Source organism: Oncorhynchus keta, chromosome 34 (genome assembly GCF_023373465.1).
Source record: "Oncorhynchus keta strain PuntledgeMale-10-30-2019 chromosome 34, Oket_V2, whole genome shotgun sequence".
NCBI classification, from domain to species: domain Eukaryota; kingdom Metazoa; phylum Chordata; class Actinopteri; order Salmoniformes; family Salmonidae; genus Oncorhynchus; species Oncorhynchus keta.
The window spans coordinates 25367876-25395514 of record NC_068454.1 but is presented as its reverse complement, the minus strand read 5'-3'; the positions used below and the strand labels follow the sequence as shown (position 1 = coordinate 25395514).

General features: G+C 43.7%; 1 protein-coding gene across 3 annotated transcripts in view; it reads right to left on the bottom strand.

Annotated features, from left to right (window-relative positions):
- The window catches only part of LOC118366636 (dual specificity calcium/calmodulin-dependent 3',5'-cyclic nucleotide phosphodiesterase 1A-like), an 83693-nt gene that overhangs the window by 10974 nt on the left and 45080 nt on the right, over positions 1 to 27639 (bottom strand). For all 3 annotated transcript variants that reach the window (XM_052493510.1, XM_052493509.1, XM_052493511.1), the window contains 6 exons: positions 17675 to 17788; positions 15824 to 16006; positions 14251 to 14317; positions 13680 to 13796; positions 551 to 691; positions 309 to 409 (listed from right to left, as the gene is read on the bottom strand). In XM_052493510.1, coding sequence (XP_052349470.1) covers positions 309 to 409; positions 551 to 691; positions 13680 to 13796; positions 14251 to 14317; positions 15824 to 16006; positions 17675 to 17788 — 723 coding nt within the window. The remainder of the gene's footprint in view (positions 1 to 308; positions 410 to 550; positions 692 to 13679; positions 13797 to 14250; positions 14318 to 15823; positions 16007 to 17674; positions 17789 to 27639) is intronic.

Sequence of the window (27639 nt, the reverse complement as noted above, 5' to 3'; positions counted from 1 at the left end):
ATAAAAAATAATAAATAATATGTCCATTAGGTACAGTAGCTAAGTGTTCAGGAATTCAGGAATAAATAATATGTCCATTAGGTACAGTAGCTAAGTGTTCAGGAATTCAGGAATAAATAATAATAAATAATATGTCCATTAGGTACAGTAGCTAAGTGTTCAGGAATTCAGGAATAAATAATAATAAATAATATGTCCATTAGGTACAGTAGCTAAGTGTTCAGGAATTCAGGAATAAAAATGCCTACTGAAAGAAGCAGAAGTTTGCACCGTTCGTAGGAAACTTCAGGAAGAATACTGATACACACCTGGTCTGAATGTGAAAGTTGTTGGTTGTCCCAGTGTGTTCAAAGTCATGGATAGCTGCAGCAAACACCATGGCTAGGATGTCCAGTTCAGTGAGCCAGTGCTAGAGAGACAGAGAGTAAATGTAACAAGAAACACAATCAGAATCCTGTCCTTTGATCTGTCTATTATGCTGGGGGGGGGATTCATTGCATCCCTATTGCACCAACCTGCATGTGTGTGTGAGTGTGCATGTGAGACTCACCATGATGCCAGTGTGGAGCATCAGATAGTGTGCTGTCTGTGTGACGTCGGCAGCGTGGATCAGGTTATGGTAGGGGTTTCTGTGTTTGCTGTAGCCCAACTCTAGAGCCTCTACAAAGGACACCAGAGATGACACTGGTATCTGGGGAAAAACCAGTAGGTTAGGACATCAGAGATGACAGTGGTATCTCAAATCAAATCGTATTAGTCACATGCGCCGAATAAAACCTTACAGTGAAATGCTTACTTACGAGCCCCTAACCAGCAATGCAGTTTTTAAAAATACTTATAAGTATAAGAAATAAAGGTAACAAGTAATTAAAGAGCAGCAGTAAAATAACAATAGTGAGACTATATATGGGGGGTAGTGGTACAGAGTCAATGTGCGGGGGCACAGGATATTTGAGGTAATATGTACATGTAGGTAGAGTTCTTAAAGTGACTATGCATAGATGATAACAGCAGAGAGTAGCAGCAGTGTAAAAGAGGGGGGGGAGGGGGCAATGCAAATAGTCTGAGTAGCCACTTGATTAGGTGTTCAGGAGTCTTATGGCTTGGGAGTAGAAGCTGTTTAGAAGCCTCTTGGAACTAGACTTGGCACTCTTTTTTTTATTTCACCTTTATTTAACCAGGTAGGCTAGTTGAAAACAAGTTCTCATTTACAACTGCGACCTGGCCAAGATAAAGTAAAGCAGTGCGACACAAACAACACATGGAATAAACAAATCAAATCAAATTTTATTTGTCACATACACATGGTTAGCAGATGTTAAATGCGAGTGTAGCGAAATGCTTGTGCTTCTAGTTCCGACAATGCAGTGATAACCAACAAGTAATCTAACTAACAATTCCAAAACTACTGTCTTATACACAGTGTAAGGGGATAAGGAACATGTACATAAGGATATATGAATGAGTGATGGTACAGAGCAGCATACAGTAGATGGTATCGAGTACAGTATATACATATGAGATGAGTGTGTAGACAAAGTAAACAAAGTGGCATAGTTAAAGTGGCTAGTGATACATGTGTTACATAAGGATGCAGTCGATGATGTAGAGTACAGTATATACATATGCATATGAGATGAATAATGTAGGGTAAGTAACATTATATAAGGTAGCATTGTTTAAAGTGGCTAGTGATATATTTACATAATTCCCATCAATTCCCATTATTAAAATGGCTGGAGTTGGGTCAGTGTCAATGACAGTGTGTTGGCAGCAGCCACTCACTGTTAGTGGTGGCTGTTTAACAGTCTGATGGCCTTGAGATAGAAGCTGTTTATCAGTCTCTCGGTCCCAGCTTTGATGCACCTGTACTGACCTCGCCTTCTGGATGATAGCGGGGTGAACAGGCAGTGGTTCGGGTGGTTGATGTCCTTGATGATCTTTATGGCCTTCCTGTAACAACGGGTGGTGTAGGTGTCCTGGAGGGCAGGTAGTTTGCCCCCGGTGATGCGTTGTGCAGTCCTCACTACCCTCTGGAGAGCCTTACGGTTGAGGGCGGAGCAGTTGCCGTACCAGGCGGTGATACAGCCCGCCAGGATGCTCTCGATTGTGCATCTGTAGAAGTTTGTGAGTGCTTTTGGTGACAAGCCGAATTTCTTCAGCCTCCTGAGGTTGAATAGGCGCTGCTGCGCCTTCTTCACGACGCTGTCAGTGTGAGTGGACCAATTCAGTTTGTCTGTGATGTGTATGCCGAGGAACTTAAAACTAGCTACCCTCTCCACTACTGTTCCATCGATGTGGATAGGGGTGTTCCCTCTGCTGTTTCCTGAAGTCCACAATCATCTCCTTAGTTTTGTTGACGTTGAGTGTGAGGTTATTTTCCTGACACCACACTCCGAGGGCCCTCACCTCCTCCCTGTAGGCCGTCTCGTCGTTGTTGGTAATCAAGCCTACCACTGTTGTGTCGTCCATAAACTTGATGATTGAGTTGGAGCGTGCGTGGCCACGCAGTCGTGGGTGAACAGGGAGTACAGGAGAGGGCTCAGAATGCACCCTTGTGGGGCCCCGTGTTGAGGATCAGCGGGGAGGAGATGTTGTTGCCTACCCTCACCACCTGGGGGCGGCCCGTCAGGAAGTCCAGTACCCAGTTGCACAGGGCGGGGTCGAGACCCAGGGTCTCGAGCTTGATGACGAGCTTGGAGGGTACTATGGTGTTGAATGCCGAGTTGTAGTCGATGAACAGCATTCTCACATAGGTATTCCTCTTGTCCAGGTGGGTTAGGGCAGTGTGCAGTGTGGTTGAGATTGCATCGTCTGTGGACCTATTTGGGCGGTAAGCAAATTGGAGTGGGTCTAGGGTGTCAGGTAGGGTGGAGGTGATATGGTCCTTGACTAGTCTCTCAAAGCACTTCATGATGACGGAAGTGAGTGCTACGGGCGGTAGTCGTTTAGCTCAGTTACCTTAGCTTTCTTGGGAACAGGAACAATGGTGGCCCTCTTGAAGCATGTGGGAACAGCAGACTGGTATAGGGATTGATTGAATATGTCCGTAAACACACCGGCCAGCTGGTCTGCGCATGCTCTGAGGGCGCGGCTGGGGATGCCGTCTGGGCCTGCAGCCTTGCGAGGGTTAACACGTTTAAATGTCTTACTCACCTCGGCTGCAGTGAAGGAGAGACCGCATGTTTCCGTTGCAGGCCGTGTCAGTGGCACTGTATTGTCCTCAAAGCGGGCAAAAAGTTATTTAGTCTGCCTGGGAGCAAGACATCCTGGTCCGTGACTGGGCTGGATTTCATCTTGTAGTCCGTGATTGACTGTAGACCCTGCCACATGCCTCTTGTGTCTGAGCCGTTGAATTGAGATTCCACTTTGTCTCTGTACTGACGCTTAGCTTGTTTAATAGCCTTGCGGAGGGAATAGCTGCACTGTTTGTATTCAGTCATGTTGCCAGACACCTTGCCCTGATTAAAAGCAGTGGTTCGCGCTTTCAGTTTCACGCGAATGCTGCCATCAATCCACGGTTTCTGGTTAGGGAATGTTTTTATCGTTGCTATGGGAACGACATCTTCGACGCACGTTCTAATGAACTCGCACACCGAATCAGCGTATTCGTCAATATTCCCATCTGACGCAATACGAAACATGTCCCAGTCCACGTGATGGAAGCAGTCTTGGAGTGTAGAGTCAGCTTGGTCTGACCAGCGTTGGACAGACCTCAGCGTGGGAGCCTCTTGTTTTAATTTCTGCCTGTAGGCAGGGATCAGCAAAATGGAGTCGTGGTCAGCTTTTCCGAAAGGGGGCGGGGCAGGGCCTTATATGCGTCGCGGAAGTTAGAGTAACAATGATCCAAGGTTTTACCACCCCTGGTTGCGCAATCGATATGCTGATAAAATTTAGGGAGTCTTGTTTTCAGATTGGCTTTGTTAAAATCCCCAGCTACAATGAATGCAGCCTCCGGATAAATGTTTTCCAGTTTGCAAAGAGTTAAATAAAGTTCGTTCAGAGCCATCGATGTGTCTGCTTGGGGGATATATACGGCTGTGATTATAATCGAAGAGAATTCTCTTGGAAGATAATGCGGTCTACATTTGATTGTGAGGAATTCTAAATCAGGTGAACAGAAGGATTTGAGTTCCTGTATGTTTCCTTCATCACACCATGTCCCGTTAGTCATGAGGCATACGCCCCCGCCACTCTTCTTACCAGAGAGATGTTTGTTTCTGTCCGCGCGATGCGTGGAGAAACCCGTTGGCTGCACCGCCCTGGATAGCGTCTTCCCAGTAAGCCATGTTTCCGTAAAGCAGAGAACGTTGCAGTCTCTGATGTCCCTCTGGAATGCCACCCTTGCTCGGATTTCATCAACCTTGTTGTCGAGAGACTGGACATTGGCAAGAAGAATACTGGGAAGTGGTGCGCGATGTGCCCTTTTTCGGAGTCTGACCAGAACACCGCCGCGTTTCCCTCTTTTTCGTAGTCGTTTCCTTGGGTCGCTGCAAGCGTCCATTCCGTTGTCCTGTTTGTAAGGCAGAACACAGGATCCGCGTCGCGGAAAACATATTCTTGGTCGTACTGATGGTGAGTTGACGCTGATCTTATATTCAGTAGTTCTTCTCGACTGTATGTAATGAAACCTAAGATGACCTGGGGTACTAATGTAAGAAATAACACGTAAAAAAACAAAAAACTGCATAGTTTCCTAGGAACGCGAAGCGAGGCGGCCATCTCAGTCGGCGCCGGAAGTTCAAACATACCGTCAATAATACAATAGAGAAAGTCTATATACAGTGTGTGCAAATGAAGTAGGATAAGAGGGGTAAGGCAATAAATAGGCCATAGTGACAAAATTATTACAGTATGGGAAATTAAACACTGGGGTGATAGATGTGCAGAAGATGTGTGCAAAGTAGTGATATTGGGGTGCAAAGGGGCAATATAAATAACAATATGGTGATGAGGTAGTTGGATGGGCTATTTACAGATTGGCTATGTACAGGTGCAGTGATCTGTGAGCTGCTGTGACTGATGGTGCTTAAAGCTAGTGAGGGAGATATGAGTCTCCAGCTTCAGTGGTTTTTGCAGTTCGTTCCAGTCATTTGCAGTAGACAACTGGAAGGAAAGGCAGCCGAAGGAGGAATTGGCTTTGTGGGTGACCAGTGAAATATACCTGCTGGAGCGCGTTCTGCGGGTGGGTGCAGCTATGGTGACCAGTGAGCTGAGATAAGGCGGGACGTTACCTAGCAACGACTTATAGATGACCTGGAGCCAGTGGGTTTGGTGAACGGATATGAAGCGAGGGCCAGCCAACGAGAGCTTACCGTGCGGTAGCAGAGAGAACAGTCTGAACAGAGAACACTAGTGTGGCTGGAGTCTTTGACAATTTTTAGGGCCTTCCACTGACACTGCCTGTTATATAGAGGGCCTAGATGGCAGGAAGCTTGGCCCCAGTGATGTACTGGGCCATTCACACTACCCTCTGTAGTGCCTTACAGTTGGAGGCCGAGCAGTTGCCATAGCAGGCTGTTGGTGCAGTTGGTGAACATTTTGAGGATCTGAGGACCCATGCCAAATCTTTTCAGTCTCCTGAGGGGGAATAGGTTTTGTCATGCCCTCTTCACAACTGTCTTGGTGTGCTTGGACCGTGTTAGTTTGTTGGTGATGTGGACACCAAGGAACTTGAAGCTCTCAACCTGCTCCACTGCAGCCCATCGATGAGAATGGGGCGTGCTCGGTCCTCTTTTTCCTGTAGTCCACAATCATCTCATTTGTCTTGATCACCTTGAGGGAGAGGTTGTTGTCCTGGCACTACACAGCCAGGCCTCTGACCTCCTCCCTATAGGCTGTCTCGTCATTGATCAGGGCTACCACTGTTGTGTCATCAGCAAACGTAATGATAGTATTGGAGTTGTGCCTGGCCGTGCAGTCATGAGTGAACAGGGAGTACAGGAGGGAACTGAGCACACACCCCTGAGGAGCCCCTGTGTTGAGGATCAGTGTGGCGGATGTGTTGTTACCTTCCCTTACCCCTTGGGGGCAGCCCATCAGGAAGTCCAGGATCCAGTTGCAGATGGAGGTGTTTAGTCCCAGGGTTCTTAGCTTATTGATGAGCTTTGAGGGCACTATGGTGTTGAAGGCTGAGCTGTAGTCAATGAATAGCATTCTCACATAGGTGTTCCTTTTGTCCAAGTGGGAAAGGGCAGTGTAGAGTGAAATAGAGAATGCATCACATGTGGATCTGTTGGGGCGGTGTGCAAATTGTGAAATGCTCTCACACACACAAAATTATTTTCTCATTTTGTAGTGTAGGGAATTACATCCCCAGAGTTGACTTCATTAGAGACTAGATAACTCCTGCGAGATATTACATCTGGCACATTTTTTATTGTCCAAATTTTCATGTGTGCCAGAGTTATCTTTTCACCAACAGACAGAAACTTAAACAAGAGGCTCCCACGCTGAGGTCTGTCCAACGCTGGTCCGACCAAGCTGACTCCACACTCCAAGACTGCTTCCATCACGTGGACTGGGACATGTTTCGTATTGCGTTAGATAACAATATTGACGAATACGCTGATTCGGTGTGCGAGTTCATTAGAACGTGCGTTGAAGATGTCGTTCCCATAGCAACGATAAAAACATTCCCTAACCAGAAACCGTGGATTGATGGCAGCATTCGAGTGAAACTGAAAGCGCAAACCACTGCTTTTAATCAGGGCAAGGTGTCTGGTAACATGACCGAATACAAACAGTGCAGCTATTCCCTCCGCAAGGCTATCAAACAAGCTAAGCGTCAGTACAGAGACAAAGTAGAATCTCAATTCAACGGCTCAGACACAAGAGGCATGTGGCAGGGTCTACAGTCAATCACGGACTACAAGAAGAAACCCAGCCCAGTCACGGACCAGGATGTCTTGCTCCCAGGCAGACTAAATAACTTTTTTGCCCGCTTTGAGGACAATACAGTGCCACTGACACGGCCTGCAACGAAAACATGCGGTCTTTCCTTCACTGCAGCCGAGGTGAGTAAGACATTTAAACGTGTTAACCCTCGCAAGGGTGCAGGCCCAGACGGCATCCCCAGCCGCGCCCTCAGAGCATGCGCAGACCAGCTGGCCGGTGTGTTTACGGACATATTCAATCAATCCCTATACCAGTCTGCTGTTCCCACATGCTTCAAGAGGGCCACCATTGTTCCTGTTCCCAAGAAAGCTAAGGTAACTGAGCTAAACGACTACCGCCCCGTAGCACTCACTTCCGTCATCATGAAGTGCTTTGAGAGACTAGTCAAGGACCATATCATCTCCACCCTACCTGACACCCTAGACCCACTCCAATTTGCTTACCGCCCAAATAGGTCCACAGACGATGCAATCTCAACCACACTGCACACTGCCCTAACCCATCTGGACAAGAGGAATACCTATGTGAGAATGCTGTTCATCGACTACAGCTCGGCATTCAACACCATAGTACCCTCCAGCCTCGTCATCAAGCTCGAGACCCTGGGTCTCGACCCCGCCCTGTGCAACTGGGTACTGGACTTCCTGACAGGCCGCCCCCAGGTGGTGAGGGTAGGCAACAACATCTCCTCCCCGCTGATCCTCAACACGGGGGCCCCACAAGGGTGCGTTCTGAGCCCTCTCCTGTACTCCCTGTTCACCCACGACTGCGTGGCCACGCACGCCTCCAACTCAATCATCAAGTTTGCGGACGACACAACAGTGGTAGGCTTGATTACCAACAACGACGAGACGGCCTACAGGGAGGAGGTGAGGGCCCTCAGAGTGTGGTGTCAGGAAAATAACCTCACACTCAACGTCAACAAAACTAAGGAGATGATTGTGGACTTCAGGAAACAGCAGAGGGAACACCCCCCTATCCACATCGATGGAACAGTAGTGGAGAGGGTAGCAAGTTTTAAGTTCCTCGGCATACACATCACAGACAAACTGAATTGGTCCACTCACACAGACAGCGTCGTGAAGAAGGCGCAGCAGCGCCTCTTCAACCTCAGGAGGCTGAAGAAATTTGGCTTGTCACCAAAAGCACTCACAAACTTCTACAGATGCACAATCGAGAGCATCCTGGTGGGCTGTATCACCGCCTGGTACGGCAACTGCTCCGCCCTCAACCGTAAGGCTCTCCAGAGGGTAGTGAGGTCTGCACAACGCATCACCGGGGACAAACTACCTGCCCTCCAGGACACCTACACCACCCGATGTTACAGGAAGGCCATAAAGATCATCAAGGACATCAACCACCCGAGCCACTGCCTGTTCACCCCGCTATCATCCAGAAGGCGAGGTCAGTACAGGTGCATCAAAGCTGGGACCGAGAGATTGAAAAACAGCTTCTATCTCAAGGCCATCAGACTGTTAAACAGCCACCACTAACATTGAGTGGCGGCTGCCAACACACTGACATTGACACTGACCCAACTCCAGCCACTTTAATAATGGGAATTGATGGGAAATGATGTAAATATATCACTAGCCACTTTAAACAATGCTACCTTATATAATGTTACTTACCCTACATTATTCATCTCATATGTATACGTATATACTGTACTCTATATCATCGACTGCATCCTTATGTAATACATGTATCACTAGCCACTTTAACTATGCCACTTTGTTTACTTTGTCTACATACTCATCTCATATGTATATACTGTACTCGATACCATCTACTGTATGCTGCCCCATACCATCACTCATTCATATATCCTTATGTACATATTCTTTATCCCCTTACACTGTGTATAAGACAGTAGTTTTGGAATTGTTAGTTAGATTACTTGTTGGTTATTACTGCATTGTCGGAACTAGAAGCACAAGCATTTCGCTACACTCGCATTAACATCTGCTAACCATGTGTATGTGACAAATAAAATTTGATGTGATTTGATTTGACCGAGAGAGACACGTGTGGGGGGCTTCATGTGTACTGTAGCTTATGTGTAAGCTAAACTCCTTTTGTTTAATCAGACTAAGAGTAGAGTAGGGCCCAGAACACCGCTCTTCCTAAATCAAAATATGAGCATCATGCGTCACACACGTTCACATTCACAATGAAAGAGCTGAGCTCCTCCGGATATTTGAGTATCCATTTAAAGCCTAGCTGTCACATTGATTCTAGGAACAGTATGGCTGTGAATGACAAAACCCACACGTGACAAGGCCAGGGCCTTCCGACTGACTGTTGAGCAATAGCATGGAAGAATAACAAGTGATTGGATTTATATAGCACTTGTCTACCAACTGAGGTACTCAAAGCGCTTTACATAGTAGTCGGAAACACCTCATCCACCACCAATGTGTGGCACCAACCATTGGTGATGCATGGCGACCATTTGTATGCCAGAACACTAATCACACATCAGCTAGAGTGTGATATATGCCAATTAGGAAGGAGGGGGATGATTAGGGGCGGGCCATGTTGGGAATTTAGCCATGACACCTGGGTTAATAGCCCTACTCTTGGGATTTTTAATGACCACACAGAGTCAGGACACCCGTTTAACGTCCCACCCGAATGATCGCACCCTACGCAGGGCAATGTCCCCTTCACTGCCATGGGACATTGGGACCTCCTGGCCCTCCAACACCACTTACAGCAGCATCTGGTCTCCCATCCAAGGACCTGCCAGGACTAACCCTGCTCAGCTTCAGAGGCAAGCCAGCAGTGGGATGCAGGGTGTTATGCAGCTGGCTCGTATACACAATCTTGGCAATTTGGTAGTACTTCAGCAGTTTTCCTCCTGTTATGTCAGTCACTGACAGTCAATCAATTAGCCCATGTCAGCTAAAATTGTATAGATTGCTAGGTAAGTTAGTCTAGCCATGTCACGCCTACTCCCGTACCGGCGCTCAATGACGCCAGTCTACTAACCACCGGTCCTGGCAATCATCATTACTCACACCTGCTCCCCATCATTACGACACCTGGACCTCATCATCATCTTGATTAGGCAGTATAGGTTTTATTCACATTCTGTACGCCTCTACTTTTTTGTTTATCTTTAAGATTCTTATTATTAAACTCACCTTCTGGACATGCTTCCTGACTCCCAGCATATACATTACAAGCCAGCTATCTGAACACTGTACAGTAGTAATCATGTCGACTTAGAATAAAATCAAATTTTATTGGTCACATACACGTGTTTAGCAGATGTTATTGCGAGTGTAGCGACATGCTTGTGTTTCTAGCTCCAACAGTGCAGTAATATGTAACAATTTCACAACAATACACACAAATCTAAAGTAAAGGAATGGAATTAAGAATATATAAATATTTGGACGAGCAATGTCAGAGAGGCATAGACTAAGATACAGTAGGATAGAATATAGTATAAACATGAGATGAGTAATGCAAAATATGTAAACACTATTAAAGTGACCAGTGTTCCATTATTAAGGTGGCCAGTTTTTTCAAAGTCTATGTATAAAGGGCAGCAGCCTCTATTGTGCTAGTGATGGCTATTTAACAGTCTGATGGCCTTGAGATAAAAGCTGTTTTTCAGTCTCTCTGTCCCAGCTTTGATGAACCTGTACTGACCTCGCCTTCTGCATGATAGCGGGTTGAACAGGCAATGGCTCGGGTAGTTGGTGTCCTGGAGGGCAGGTAGTTTGCCCCCGGTGATGCGTTGGGCAGACCGCATCACACTCTGGAGAGCCCTGCGGTTGCGGGCGGTGCAGTTGCCGTATCAGGCGGTGATACAGCCAAATTTCTTCAGCTTCCTGAGGTTGTAGAGGCGCAGTTGCGCCTTCTTCACCACACTGTCTTTGTGGGTGGGCCATTTCAGTTTGTCAGTGATGTGTACGTAGATGAACTTGAAAGCTTTCCACCTTCTTCACTGTAGTCCCGTAGTGAATAGGGGGGTGTTCTCTCTGCTGTTTCCTGAAGTCCACGATCAGCTCCTTTGTTTTGCTGACGTTGAGTAAGAGGTTATTTTCCTGGCACCACACTCCCAGGGCCCTCACCACCTTCCTATAGGCTGTCTTGTCATTGTTGGTAATCAGGCCTATTACTGTTGTCGTCTGCAAACGTGATGATTGAGTTGACCGGGCACACAGGGCACATGCCTAGGGGCTCTGACCCCCAGGGGACACCATTGATTTTGCGAGTCACTCCCACTCAGATATTACATGAACATGGCATAAATCATGGCAAAATGTGTGGAACGGCAGGGGATATAGCATTAAAACTGTAACATTTTCTCTCTATCCATGGCAAAATGTGTGGAACGGCAGGGGATATAGCATTAAAACTGTAACATTTTCTCTCTATCCATGGCAAAATGTGTGGAACGGCAGGGGATATAGCATTAAAACTGTAACATTTTCTCTCTATCCATGGCAAAATTTGTTGAATCGAATAAAATTGGCAAAACACTTATGTTATGTCATGTTACGTAGTCTTAGAAAAAAATGTGCTAGGTGTACAGTGGGGCAAAAAAGTATTTAGTCAGCCACCAATTGTGCAAGTTCTCCCACATAAAAAGATGAGAGAGGGCTGTAATTTTCATCATAGGTACACTTCAACGATGACAGACAAAATGAGGGGGAACAATCCAGAAAATCTCATTGTAGGATTTTTAATGAATTTATTTTAAAATTATGGTGGAAAATAAGTATTTGGTCAATAACAAAAGTGTATCTCAATACTTTGTTATATACCCTTTGTTGGCCATGACAGAGGTCAAACGTTTTCTGTAAGTCTTCACAAGGTTTTCACACACTGTTGCTGGTATTTTGGCCCATTCCTCCATGCAGATCTCCTCTAGAGCAGTGATGTTTTGGGGCTGTTGCTGGGCAACACGGACTTTCAACTCCCTCCAAAGATTTTCTATGGGGTTGAGATCTGGAGACTGGTTAGGCCACTCCAGGACCTTGAAATGCTTTTTACGAAGCCACTCCTTCGTTGTCCGGGCGGTGTGTTTGGGATCATTGTCATGCTGAAAGACCCAGCCACGTTTCATCTTCAATGCCCTTGGTGATGGAAGGAGGTTTTCACTCAAAATCTCACGATACATGGCCCCATTCATTCTTTCCTTTACACGGATCAGTCGTCCTGGTCACTTTGCAGAAAACCAGCCCCGAAGCATGATGTTTCCACCCCCATGCTTCACAATAGATATGGTGTTCTTTGGATGCTACTCAGCATTCTTTGTCCACCAAACACGACGAGTTGAGTTTTTACCAAAAAGTTGTATTTTGGTTTCATTTGACGATATGACATTCTCCCAATCTTCTTCTGGATCATCCAAATGCTCTCTAGCAAACTTCAGACGGGCCTGGAGATGTACTGGCTTAAGCAGGGGGACACGTCTGGCATTGCAGGATTTGAGTCCCTGGCGGCGTAGTGTGTTACTGATGGTAGGCTTTGTTACTTTGGTCCCAGCTCTCTGCAGGTCATTTACTAGGTCCCCCTGTGTGGTTCTAGGATTTTTGCTCACCGTTCTTGTGATCATTTTGACCCCACGGGGTGAGATCTGGAGCCCCATATCGAGGGAGATTATCAGTGGTCTTGTATGTTTTCCATTTCCTAATAATTGCTCCCACGGTTGATTTCTTCAAACCAAGCTGCTTACCTATTGCAGATTCAGTCTTCCCAGCCTGGTGCAGGTCTACAATTTTGTTTCTGGTGTCCTTTGACAGCTCTTTGGTCTTGGCCATAGTGGAGTTTGGAGTGTGACTGTTTGAGGTTGTGGACAGGTGTCTTTTATACTGATAACACATTCAAACAGGTGCCATTAATACAGGTAACGAGTGGAGGACAGAGGAGCCTCTTAAAGAAGAAGTTACAGGTCTGTGAGAGCCAGAAATCTTGCTTGTTTGTAGGTGACCAAATACTTATTTTCCACCATAATTTGCAAATAAATTCATTAAAAATCCTACAATGTGATTTTCTGGATTTTTTTTCTTCTAATTTTGTCTGTCACAGGCCTCTCTCATCTTTTTAAGTTGGAGAACTTGCACAATTAGTGGCTAAATACTTTTTTGCCCCACTGTATATCTCGAACCTAAAAAGGTTCTTTGGCTGTCCCCATAGGAAGAACCCTTTTTCGTTCCAGGTAGAACCCTTTTGGTTCCATATAGAACCCTTTTAGGTTCCATGTAGAGACCTTTCTACAGAGGGTTCTACATGGAAACAAAAAGGGTTCTCCTATGGGGACCGCCGAAGAACCCTTTCGGAACCCTTTTTTCTAAGAGTGAATGTAGCCCTTCAAGTAAAGTGTAACCATATTATCATAGGATTAAAATATAATCCTGACATTCAGATCAAAGCACAGTAACTGTATGTGTTTGTGATAATCTCACCACTTGTCTAACAGAGGACAAACTATAGTATAAAACCAGACAAAGAGATGAAGACAGAACAGAAACCGTGTGAGGTTGAGTGCATATGTCTTCCTCTGAGGTACTCAGACCAGAGGCCTGTGGTGTAGAACAGAGGACAGAGTACCACACACACACACACACACACACACACACACACACACACACACACACACACACACACACACACACACACACACACACACACACACACACACACACACACACACACACACACACACACACACACACACACACACACACACACACACACACAAACAACAAACAAACAACAAACACCCTAATTATAGAGTGAGAGACTGAATAGAGACTAACCCTGAAGCGGTTGATCAGGTCATATCGGGTGAGCAGTTCGTAGACCAGGAACTTTAATGCGTGTTCACTGCTGGCCTCATGGAGCACAAACACATCAAAGGACCAGTTATCTACATCCTGTAAACAATAAGATGTCAGGGATGATGACAGCACAGAATTAAATAGAACACATTGTGTTCTATAATAAAACACATATTGATTATCATCGCTATGAATGTCAGAATATGATGTTATGATAAAGTTTAAAATAGCTGTAAAATCAGGTACATCTTGTACAGATGTAATAAAGCCTTTATTCTGCAATGATTATGCAAGATATAACAGTTTATCTATTTAATGTTTTAGGATGTCATCATTCCTATCTCAAAGTGTAGCTTGACTGATATCATCATCTTTCATTTCTCATAGGTCTGGTTTCCCGGACACAGATTAAGCAAGACAAGAGATTCCCAAATTAGCAAGATTTTTTTTTTGTCCAGGACTAGGCTGAATCTGTATCTGGGAAACCAGTCCCTAGTGTATGATGTATAATAGTAATAGGAATACTATAGTAATATGACATATCAGGCACCTTCAAAGCAGCGATGGCAGCTGGAGGGTACGTCAATCCAGCCATGTTAGATGTCCTCCTGTACATCCTGAAGATAGGTACACAACCATTAGGTGGTTAGACAATAGAACTGTGATGCACCCAGCGGGCAAATCGGGTTGAAATAATGTTATGATGAACACTGCTTGTAATGATTTCATTTCAATGAGTTTTGCCCACTGGGGCAGCTCCTGTACATGTACTTTGTATACATAGAAAACTGTACACACAGACAACAAACAACAGCTGATGATTTCAATTGTATTCTTCCCACTATGGTATCAAAATGCTACAGTCACATAATGCCACAATGCCTCAGTTTTCAACGATTACCAGTAATGGGATCAACAGTAATTTATTTTTTTTAAAGATTAAAGGCTTTTGAGCAGGCATTCTTTGCAGATTACGAATATTTTGGCACTGGACAGAACCGAACCAAAGGCTGGATGTTGAAAGGGGTGAGGGGAGGGATGAGACAGGGCTGTTAAATAAGGCCAAAGAAAGACTGTATTTGGGCTTTGGCAACAACAACAGAGAAAGGTGTGACATGTCGGAAGCCCAGCCAAGTTATCTCTGTTCTTCAAGTGGGCCTTGGTCAAGAGTAGTGCACTATATAGGGAATAGGTTGCAATTTGGGATGTATCCTACATCTAGTTTATAAAAGAGAAGGAGAATCTTCCAGGCTGGGCTTTGACTGTATTCTCTTCTCTCGTCTCCTCTGAGAGTGTTTTCAGTCATAGACCAGTTCATTTTTCTCAGGGGAATCTGGGCTGAAGAGACCATACTCTCTGACACAGACATATTGTATAACTGTAAAGACAGATCTTACTATGGAATATGGACACACATTTTATAACTCAAATTCTAATGTTGTCCACAAAAGAAGAAACCATCCAAACCTGTTGTTTGACACATTTGAATAATATACTAAGCAATGTACATTCCAACTGTTGAACTGAGAATGCCTGCATTGTGGACTCCATTTTGGAATATTAATTTCAGGAGATACTGTAGCCTAGTAGTTTCCATGGAAATAAAAGTGAGATACATGCCATAGCAACAGCTCTTGAGAAGATTTGAGACACATTGCTGAATATGATGTTTATGTATTCATGTTAGTGCCCACTGTAAGTAAGAATTCACTATTGACCATTTTTATTGATTGGCAGAATGACAATTAATACTATTAGACTTCAAGTGAAAGCAATTGAGGGAAGCTCATTGCTCAATATTATTTATGTATTCATGTTTGTGCACACTTACTGGAAAGTTTTTTTTAAATAACCATTGTTCTAAGGCAGAAAGACAGTTACGTGTTTTTTTTTTAAGAGCAACACAAGAAGTTCTAACAAGAGCTTCTAACAAAAGTGTTAATGGTTTGATGGTATGTTTTTTAAAAACTTAAATGTATCTGCATACTTATCAATGTAGATAGCCTACTGTAATTCTTTGTTTATTTTCCCATATATCATAAAAGTACATCCTCCAGTACCTCTTGACTGTGGTTTGTTGTGTGTGTGTGTGTGTGTGTGTGCATCTGTGTATATGTTTGTACCTCTCGACAAAGATGCCAGCCTGCACGGCATGCACGATGCTCTTGAACCGTGGTTTCTCCTCGGGTCGTCTCCTGACCACGCCCATCTTCCTGGTGAAGGTCGAGGCCAGCCAATCCCGCACCTCCATTGGAACAGAGTCCGTCTGGATGTCACTGAGCTCATCCTCAGTGTCCAGAAGACGCCTGTGAGGGGGAGGGACAAGGGACAAGGGACAGTCAGACTCCAGGTCCCTCGGAACACACAAATGTAACAGTCCCATACTACCTGATATTCACCTGTTATATACCTGTAACAGTGTCACATTCCCTGTCATTCACTTTTTACCCATAAGTTGTATAGCTTACATTCCCTGCAAAAGTATGCTAAATTTCACTCACACTAATAGCATGTACTGTCGCTAATAAAAGTGTGATTTGTTTCCATTGCTGACTGTGATGAGATGAGATGAGAGGCCAGGTCTTGTAAATGCCTGTTTACCTGTCCTGGTATGGAGCCCCTGAACCATCATCCTCACTATGTGAACCCCAGTAAATGTCATTCTGAAGGCTGAATGGACTTCTTAAGTGTTAACTGACAGGCTCTCTTTCCATTGCAATTTGTTTAGCTTAGGAAACCGCCTTGGTGAATTATTAACCGTAAAACAGATCCTCAGCTGTAATGAGAAAGAAAATGCGGCCAATGAAGGAAAAGGGAGGCAGATATTTTGAATGTTGTGATTTTAGAATGTCAACATTAGGTTGGACGCTAACGTAAGGAAATGAGGCTTACGGAATCACGATAAGGGTGCAGGACTTCCTTCTGCAAGTAATTATTCTGAAATTGTAAAACCGGGCTACCGTGAAAATAAATGATCATATATTATGATAATGGAAAATGCAATTACTACACAAATATGATTCAATCAAAGTCTGCATCCAAAATGGCACCCTATTATTGCACTGAACTTAGGGGAAGGGTTCTGCATTGAACCCAAAAAGGTTCTACCTGGAACCAAAAAGAGTTCCTCTACGGGGACATCCGGAGAACCCTTTTAGGTTTTTTCTAAGAGTGTAGATAGTAAATAAGGTGCCATTTGGGGGGGTGAGCTCTACAACCAGACTACAGGCTATGCAACACCTGCTTATCACTGGAGAGCCCAACTGAGCTGACTCACTCTGCAGTCTGTATCAACAACTACAGCCACAACAACCCAGACTGAGAGGGATGTATGGCTCAGTAAGACGTTCCCCCATGACGGGGGAGACACCCACAGAGAAGTGAGACACCCAGAGAGAAGTGAGACATCCAGAGAGAAGTGAGACATCCAGAGAGAAGTGAGACATCCAGAGAGAAGTGAGACACCCAGAGAGAAGTGAGACATCTAGAGAGAAGTGAGACATCCAGAGAGAAGTGAGACATCCAGAGAGAAGTGAGACACCCAGAGAGAAGTGAGACATCCAGAGAGAAGTGAGACACCCAGAGAGAAGTGAGACATCCAGAGAGAAGTGAGACATCCAGAGAGAAGTGAGACACCCAGAGAGAAGTGAGACACCCAGAGAGAAGTGAGACACCCAGAGAGAACTGAAGGACTTTGATCAGCAGACACAAATACACAGTTTGCAAAGAAAAAGTATATTTTCAAACTGTGTGAGCAAAGGCACCAAAACAGAGTAGTACTGCACTTGTGGTACTCCACTGGTTGTACAGCACTCGATTTGTCAAGGAATTTAATTATCAGAATAGGTTACTATCTATGAGTACCATATTTTATGTGAGTTGTATTTGTGCAGTTATTTCCCATACCTTTAACGGTGCAGAGTGCAAAATGTTTGATGTAGTTATTGAATTGAATTCAGCTGAAATGCACTCACCTGGTTTCATCAATATAGACTGCCTCTAGAACAGAGGCTGCATACTCTATATTCTTCCTCAGGTCCACCACGTTCACTTCTCCCTTGTCTAGTTGCTTCACCAGGCATCTCAATCTGCAAAGAGGAAGTTGGATTCAAGTTTCATCTTCATATATGAGCTCATGAACACTGGATAATACATAGTACATGAGAACAGTACTGTATGTCGATACAACTCGACAGTCTCTGAGCTGGTCTTATCAAATCAAACGTTATTGGTTGCGTACACATATTTTGCAGATGTTATCGCAGGTGCAGCTAAATGCTTATGTTTCTAGCTCCAACAGTGCAATAATACCTAACAATACACACAAATCCCCCCACAAACGCAATAAGAAGGAAAGAAATTCCACAAATTAACTTTTAACAAAGGCGCAACTGTAATTGAAATGCATTTCAGGTGACTACATCATGAAGCTGGTTGAGAGAATGCCAAGAGTGTGCAAAGCTGTCATCAAGGCAAATGGTGGCTATTTTGAAGATTCTAAAATATTTTTTGATTTGTTTAACACTTTTTTGGTTACTACATGATTCCATATGTGTTATTTCGTAGTTTTGATGCCTTCTATTATTCTACAATGAAGAAAATAGTCAAACATAAAGAAAAACATGTGAATGAGTAGGTGTGTCCAAACTTTTGACTGGAACTGTATATATTTCTTACATTTCTTATTTGTTTTTTTTTGTTTTTTTGGGGGGGGGGGGTGTATTGTTTTGCAATATTAAGTATTGCTGCACTGTATATAATGGTGTGAAATAGACAGTATGAACAATACAATTTATAGAAAAGGTATGTACAGCATTAGTTACAGTGGGGCAAAAAAGTATTTAGTCAGCCACCAATTGTGCAAGTTCTCCCACTTAAAAAGATGAGAGAGGCCTGTAATTCTCATCATAGGTACACTTCAACTATGACAGACAAAATGAGAAAAAAAAATCCTGAAAATCAAATTGTAGGATTTTTATGAATTTATTTGCAAAATATGGCGGAAAATAACTCACAGTTATATGTGCATACATTTTAAGTACGGGTGATCCCAGGAGGCATACCCACAACTCTGGCGTTGCAAGCACCATGCTCTACCAACTGAGCTACAAAGGACCAAGGGCAATATAGGATGAGCTTCGACTTGAACACAGTATATACATATGAAGTGGGTAAAACAGCATGTAAACATTATTCAAGTGTGTGTGTGTGTGTGTGTGTGTGTGTGTGTGTGTGTGTGTGTGTGTGTGTGTGTGTGTGTGTGTGTGTGTGTGTGTGTGTGTGTGTGTGTGTGTGTGTGTGTGTGTGTGTGTGTGTGTGTGTGTGTGTGTGTGTGTGTGTGTGTGTTAGACATCCAGAGAACTAGCACCACTGAACTACAACCGCCTGATCAACAAAGCTTAGAAAGTCAGTGAAGCCTTTGGTATTGGTCTCATACAGATCTTTAAATATTTACCACGGGACTAGTGCATCATTAAAAACAACAGGGGATTGACACTGTGCCATGGTTCGCCTCGGTGGGCACACAGACTATCACCAAACACCAGACGCCCAACCCTCAGCAAAATGACTTGGTATGTGTCCCAAATGGCACCCTATTCCCCATATAGTGCACTACTTTTGACCAGAGGGCCTGTAGTGTACTATATAGAGGATAGGGGATGCCATTTGGGATGCAAACCTACTGTAAGATCCCTGCTGCAAGGCAAGACCATAAGAGGAGCATCTGTTTTCAATCTGAGGTGTTATTATGTGAAAATCTGTAACAGAGGAGGATTCAGAAGTATTGAAGTGTTATTGACATGTGGTTTTATATGAACACATAATCCTAAACCCAAGCTGTCAAAACAACAGGATCAACTGACTGAAAGCCAGGATACAATACAGAAAACACACACACACACACACACACACACACACACACACACACACACACACACACACACACACACACACACACACACACACACACACACACACACATACACACACATACACACACACACACACACACACAAAATACACACACACACACACACACACACACACACACACACACACACACACACACACACATACACACACACACACACACACACACACACACACACACACACACACACACACACACACACACACACACACACACACACACACACACACACACACACACACACACACACACACACACACACACACACACACACACACACACACACAATACAGTACGGAAAACAACCAATGCATCTGCATGCAAAGTGAGCAGGAGAAAGCCATTTGTGAAGTGAGCAGAATGTATGTAGTAGAGAGACTGATACGCCTGGGACTTTATTGGGCCTTTACTGTGGGCTTGTTTGCCTTATCTAGTCATTTTTCTTCCTTCTCTCTAGTCTTTCCTTCTTTTGTCTTCAGAGGGGAAACACAGCAGGATACCGCTCTGCCAGTCAAAATGAGTGAGCAAAGTGCCAAGTCTATACTATTCTATCACAGGCGGCAACTTAATTGGAGAGGACAGGCTCATAGAAATGGCTGGAATGGAGTAAATGAAATGGCATTGACATATCAAACACATGGTTTGCTAGTGCTGATACCATTCCGTTCACTCCATTCCGTCAGGGTAGCCTAGTGGTTAGAGCGTTGGACTAGTAACCGGAAGGTTGCAAGTTCAAATCCCTGAGCTGACAAGGTACAAATCTGTCGTTCTGCCCCTGAACAGGCAGTTAACCCACTGTTCCTAGGCCATCATTGAAAATAAGAATTTGTTCTTAAATGACTTGCCTAGTTAAATAAAGGTAAAATTACAAAAAAATATATAATTCCAGGCATTATTATGATCTGTCCTCCCCTCACCAGCCTCCTGTGTATTATATTGTGCTCAGTGTTAATTGAAAATCTGACTGACTACTATTGGCAAACTGCCACCCCCAGCAACAACAAGACAAACGCCTAGGAGCGGCTCAAACATGGTGAACTCAGCCTACATTGACATGACCGTAAATAGTGACACCTGTTGCACCTAATAGTGTTCTGTAATATCAAAATATTTCAATATATGACTAATGAGGATGCAGAAAGTAAACATTTGCCTTGCATAATCAAGCTGTAGACAGCCGTCTCTTCCACATTGTCAACTGCCTGTGATATTACATCTACTGTTGCATTTAGCCTGATATAGTATCTGGTGCACTTTGGATGAGAGTGAGATGCAGCCAGGGTGAGAGTTGGCAACAGTCCCTCAAAACAACTGTCTCTCCAACTCACTTATCACACATTCAGTAGCAACAGGTTTCCACAGACCAGGGTCTGATTTCAAAAAGTGTCTCAGAGTCGGAGTGCTAGGGCAGGTCCCCCCTGTCTATATAATAATAATAATAATAATATATGCCATTTAGCAGACGCTTTTATCCAAAGCGACTTACAGTCATGTGTGCATACATTCTACGTATGGGTGGTCCCGGGAATTGAACCCACTAACCTGGCGTTACAAGCGCCATGCTCTACCAACTGAGCTACAGAAGGACCATAATCATATGTACTATGATCTAAAAGGCTAAACTGATCCTAGATCAGCACACCTACTCTGAAACTCTTTGTGAATATTGTCACAAACACAGCGTTTAGACTACAGTTTGAAACCACTGAAACCATGGGAATAGTTCATGTGTAGTGGGTGGGTGAATAACAACAGGGCTATTCCCCCACAGTGTTTCCAGCCTTGGTTTATCAATCATATGACCTTTTCCTCTGTCACTCCCCACAGCACTGGCCTGATGTCTTCCATCTCACACACCCTGGATTAGACCAATCACACAGCAGATAAATATAAATAGTGGCCCTGATTGGTGGATCTATCTGGGTCACAATAATACAACCTTGTCTTTGGAAGCAAGCGAAATGACTTTTTTCATGTGATTTCAGTATGTTTCAGTATAGGTTAGCATATGATAAAAGATTCTGAATAAAGTGGCAGTATGTTAATAGTTGAAACAGCCACAAAGGTAGCAGTATTGAGATATTTCTTAAGAAATAGAAAAAACATGGACTTTACAATGGTAAAGGGACTAAAGACAGGTCAAACATGTTACAACAAGTTCAGTTGTATAAGCAAGTGACATATCTTTCTCAACAACTGGGTTGCTTATCTGAGTTCACATGAGCTCTTGGAAACTTTGTTTGACAATTTGGTCAAGTAGAAAACCCAAGACATCTGGACAACTCTCAGATGATGTTGTACAGTAATAATGTTTTAAACACTCACATACAGATGTAGGATCTTAATTTGATAACTATTTTGTTGATGAGAATTTTCCTGTACAGCTGGAAATGCAAACTTGTAGTATTTTCAAGGTTTAAAAAGGCTTCTAAAGTTTGTAATTTCCACTTTAAAATGTCAGACTTGATTTGCCCTAACATGTCAAATGTATCAACCCCTACAAAAAAATGCCCATCAATTATAATGCACATAATAATTCACATTTCCTGTAGCAAACGGGATCAAATTAAGATCCTACTGCTGCAGGATGCATCCCAAATTACACCCTATTCCCTACACAGTGCACAACATTTGACCACAGTCCTATGGCACTGGTCAAATGTAGTGCACTATGTAGGGAATATGGTTCCATTTGGGACACAACAATAGCCTTATCTTTGCTTTCCAGGACTTCAACTCAGAGCTCAATATAATGAGAAACTAACTTCATTTGTTGACATATATTATCCTGTTACTATGACTGTGAAATAACCATAATACATATTTAGAGTATATTCGTCATAGAACTATATAGACTACAGTACATACTGTAAGAGGACCCTTACATGCTGACCAGACCGGACACATCGCGTGCACGAGCGTCGCAAATTAAATTTAGAAATCCATGTTATTCAATTATTGTGCCAACGAGCGTCTGCGACACCAAGGGCTAAAATAGAACTCATTCCTATTTCTGACGCAGATCGCGCTGAAAGTCCTGCCTCTCCCATCTCCTCATTGGTTTATAGAAGCAGGTACCCATGTGCCATCTCCTCATTGGTTATACCCACATGGGTGACTGAAAGACTAACTGTTTTGCTGGTAGTTGTGGTAATACAATGAAAGTTTAGATGCAATCACCATATAAATTAAACAATGAAAAAGCCTGGAAGGAGGAGAGATAACTGGAAACGATTCGGTTGGCCATTTTATGTGTGGATTAATTGTTAATTGTTAATTAATTGAGTAGAGGTCCTTGTGCATTTCAGGTAAAATAACAACTCAATGTTTATATCCCAGGACAAATTAGCTAGCAACAGCAAGCTAGCTAAATAGGACAAATTAATGTTAGCTAGCAAGTGCAAGCTAACTAGCTAAATTGCCATACACGATTAACGATTTTTGACCTTTCCCCAAATTAATGTCATTGGTTCAGAGTTTGTTTTGATATTTTAACCTGTCTGTCGTGATCGCATTTGGTGTAGGGGGGCAAAATAAATGTATGCACGATAGCGCACGATGGCGCACGCGCGCAGCAGGTTTGGGTTCCGTGTTAGGGACCTGTGTGAGGTTTTTAAAGAATGAAAATTAATTAAGTAAAAAATTTGCCAGGGTCCGATTAAAATAGGCTTTATGTGAAACTGTATCGCTTTCAGGAACTTCTTTCTGAGCTGGGCCTCCAAGAAGTACAAACAAAGGCATAGGGGGATGTCTGATTTCAGCTGTATCCAACTGGACATGTCAGACCTACAAGAGAGCATTTTCCCATGAGTTAACTGTGTCCTCCTCCTTGGAAGGGACTAATGCCGTCACCAGGGCCCAGACTGGGGCCCCAGAGGGCACAGTGACAGGGCTGGAATAGAGCTGGGGCACCCTGCCTTGCTCCTCTCTGCCGCCTGCTCTGCCAACCTCTCAGACAGACTGATCCAACATTCCTCACCCCTGAAGATGGCACCCACAGGACTACTTTATGACCCGATAACGACCCATTTCCAAGAAACAGCGATGGATGATTGCTACTACATTTCATGTATGAAAAAAGAAAAAGTCCAGACTCTCTGCAGTATGTTGTCTGACTGTGAACTAGACTGGTTTTGTGCATCATTTATTTCAACAAATAAACAGATCTGTACCCTGGTGGTGCCCCAGGCACACAGAGGCTAAACGAGAATGCTTTTCATGTTGCTAAGAAATCCAAATGGCACCCTATTGTTGATCCATGAAAAAAACGTAATCAAAATAACCTACAGTACATTATACTTTGGAATGTTTTTGCTGTACATTTTTTTTTAAATAACACTTTGTAAGGGAAACAAACCAAACTCCGATGTAAGCTGGTGAGTTTTACAACCGGCTTACCATTCAAGGCTCCATCATTCTGACAAGTGAGTGGTTCCAGCGCTCTTGGTGGCTTTCCAATTCAGACGCTCAAGTTTTTTTTTTTAAACGGTCATTCACTGGCCTATAAACACACTTGGTGGGGACAGGGCCTTGTTGTGTTCTGTTAACACTGGTCTGAGCCTGGGCCTACTTTCTGCTTTCTACAAACCTGCAGGCCTCCTAACTGACACTGGGTCTCTCCAATTCAAACATGTTCACGGAACCTCTGCTAAAACCTTCTGACAAAAGAAATCTGGTGTTGATAGTGACATGTTTGACAGCCCTATAGATTTCAGTATAAGGACAGACAGACTCTCTAACTGAAACAGGGACAGTTCAACTCAAACATGTTCACAGGAATGGGGTTTAAAACAAGCTGACAAAAGCTATTTCCATCCGATGTATGTTGCAGACATATGTTGCAAACCCTAACCATAACCCTTACCATTAACCTGTCTCTAACCCTATCCATGCTATGTGACATATAGGCTAACTAGTATGTTATAAGTAATATGTCAGTTTGAGGATAATGGTTTATTTCATGTGTAAAAAAAAAAGTAAAAGGAAATGAATTGTCACATACACCAGATAGCTGCAGTGAAATGTGTTGTTTTACAGGGTCAGCCATAGTAGTACAGCACCCCTGGAGTAAATTAGGGTTAAGTGCCTTGCTCAAGGTCACACTGACCATTTTTTCACCTTGTTGGCTACTATGTCAACTAAAAGACTGAATTACAGTAACACATAGGCTACACATACAATAAACACATTTAAGTTAATAAGATTAGACATAATAAATTGAACAATGTCAAAAAGTATGGGAGTTAAGGCAGGAGAATGGAGGCAGGAGAATGGAGGTAGAACGCTCAGAGGCGATGGAGAGAGGAGGGAGCATCTATTATGTGACATAAAACTAGAATAGTTAAATGTCACTATTTTGACATTCTAATGAGACCAGGCAGTTATAACTAAACAAAAAGGTATTTTCTCTGGCTTGCCACATTTTTCATAACTTTATTTTAGATAATATCAACCATATAACACGCTTCTGGTTTATTCTGAATTGTAAACTGGCCTCTTGGGTGGTCCATAAATGGATCTCACATCTGTTCTAATCCTAGTTTGGCACAACAGACATAGACAAAATCCTACACTCTGACCAGTATCTCTGTTGGACATCTCATCCCACAAGTCAACAGAGATTTCAGTTTCTCACAGGGCCAACAGAGGTTCCATAGTCTCACCATCCCTGGTTCCACCTCTGGTTCAGTCGGTGTGACTAGAGGGTAATTACACCAGTCTCCTGGGTGATACATGATAAATCAGACTGCCTCATCTCTCTGTTATCATCCTGTTCTCCCCCTCCCTCCCCCTCCTCCCTCCAGCCCTCCCTCACCTCTGTGTTATCAACCTCCTTTTCTGTTTTGTTCTATTTGTAATGGGAGGGCTAAGACTCCATAAACTCTCATTACATGAAGGATAACCTACTGCAAAGTACACTGTAAATCCTGGCACGTCAAACACCCACACACACAAACAGCAGTTCCCCATAATCCCATTATAGCAGATGACTATTCTGAGGGGTGCTGGCTGTACTGTAAGTTGAAAAGCAGGCCATGGGGTCAGCGGTTTCAGAGTTGACACACACACACACACACACACACACACACACACACACACACACACACACACACACACACACACACACACACACACACACACACACACACACACACACACACACACACACACACACACGGCCATATGAAAAACAGATAATGCTCTCTCTGGGAAAAGTCAGAGGCCTCTCTCTCTCAGCTCAAAACCCTCTGTAGTCATCTTTGATGGAGATGGAGAGGTCATTTAACTGTTTGCCAGCCATTTTCCTGACAGCTGAGGTGAATTATATCATAACACTAGACCCGCACACACACACACACACACACACACACACACACACACACACACACACACACACACACACACACACACACACACACACACACACACACACACACACACACACACACACACACACACACACACACACACGCGACAGATCTCCTAACTGTGATGGTCAGACTGTAGCCATTTGAGATGGACAGGGAAGTACATTTATGTAGATCATATTTGGCTCGCAATTCCACAGCCACAGCCGAGTAACAAGAAGTTACAGCTGGCTGCAGAAGTAGGTCAGAAGTTGGCGTTGTTATATACTTTGGTACTTTATTTCCAACCCAGATGATACACAAGGCCTGACGACAAGGGGAAACCAGACAGCTGTTTTCTGTTATACAATAGCAGAGCAAAATGTGCTTCATGTGTGCTAGGTTTAGCACAGGCATAAACCATGATCATCTCAAGTGGAGCCTTAACTGAACTTTTCTAACCACAGAGGGGAAACTATTCGCTCTTTGTCTTTCAAATCTCCAAAGAATGATATCAGTCTCAGCTCTGTCCCTGGCTAAATTAAGGAACTAATAACAAACTTAATTCAATAAAATGATCAATGTTGTTTTACAGTTTTGCAGCAAAGGGTGATTTGAAGACCTGCCAAAAAATACTCTATTGTTTTCTCTAATTTTGTGAATTGTGCTGAGAAAATAGTTTTAATATGATCTTGGTCAAGCTTATCTACCTTGGTGTTTGAGATAGTGTCGATCTCCTGGACTGTTTTCTGTAGCTCTGAAACCTACACCCCTTTAGTCCCAGGATGCAGTCACAAAGGGTCACTGCTGTTTGGTTGGTGTGTGTGTGTGTGTGTGTGTGTGTGTGTGTGTGTGTGTGTGTGTGTGTGTGTGTGTGTGTGTGTGTGTGTGTGTGTGTGTGTTGTGTGTGTGTGTGTGTGTGTGTGTGTGTGTGTGTGTGTGTGTGTGTGTGTGTGTGTGTGTGTGTGTGTGTGTGTGTGTGTGTCCTGACCAACATGTTTGTTTGGTCCCTCTCGTCTCACAGTAAACATCATGCTATTTATTCATCTGAGTCCCATATGGCACCCTACTCCCTTTATGGTGCACTACTTTTATGGTCTCTGGTCAAAGTTAGTGCATTATATAGGGAATAGGGTGCCATTTGGGATACAAACATATTCAGCCATGATGATCCAGTACAGATGTCATGTTGCCCCTCTAGTCCCTATACTCTTCCTGTCTATCCACTGGGAAGTGCAGCCTTGGATGTCATTTGTTAAACTGTACTATACTCACTTGGCAGAAATCTCAGATCAATTGGTAAACTCTGATTTACCACACCAAAATACCTATTTGCGCCTCTACCGGATGGAAACTACAATTGTAATGGCTGTGCTCAATGCAAAGGCACTTTCAAATGTAGATCCTTCAAACACCCTCAAACAGGCAAACAGATCCCAATCAAAGGTGTTATCATGTGCTCCACAAAGGCAGTTATTTATCTTATAACTTGTTCTTGTGGTAAAAATGATGTGGGTAAAACAACACCCTGTCTAGGAGAGGGGGTGATCTTGACAATGTATTGTTAAAACGAGAGGCTGCTTGGATGTTTAATTTAAAGACCCCCTCTCTCTTGCTCCCTTCAGTGTCAATGTAGACTTTGATCTGAAGCCATTCTTGC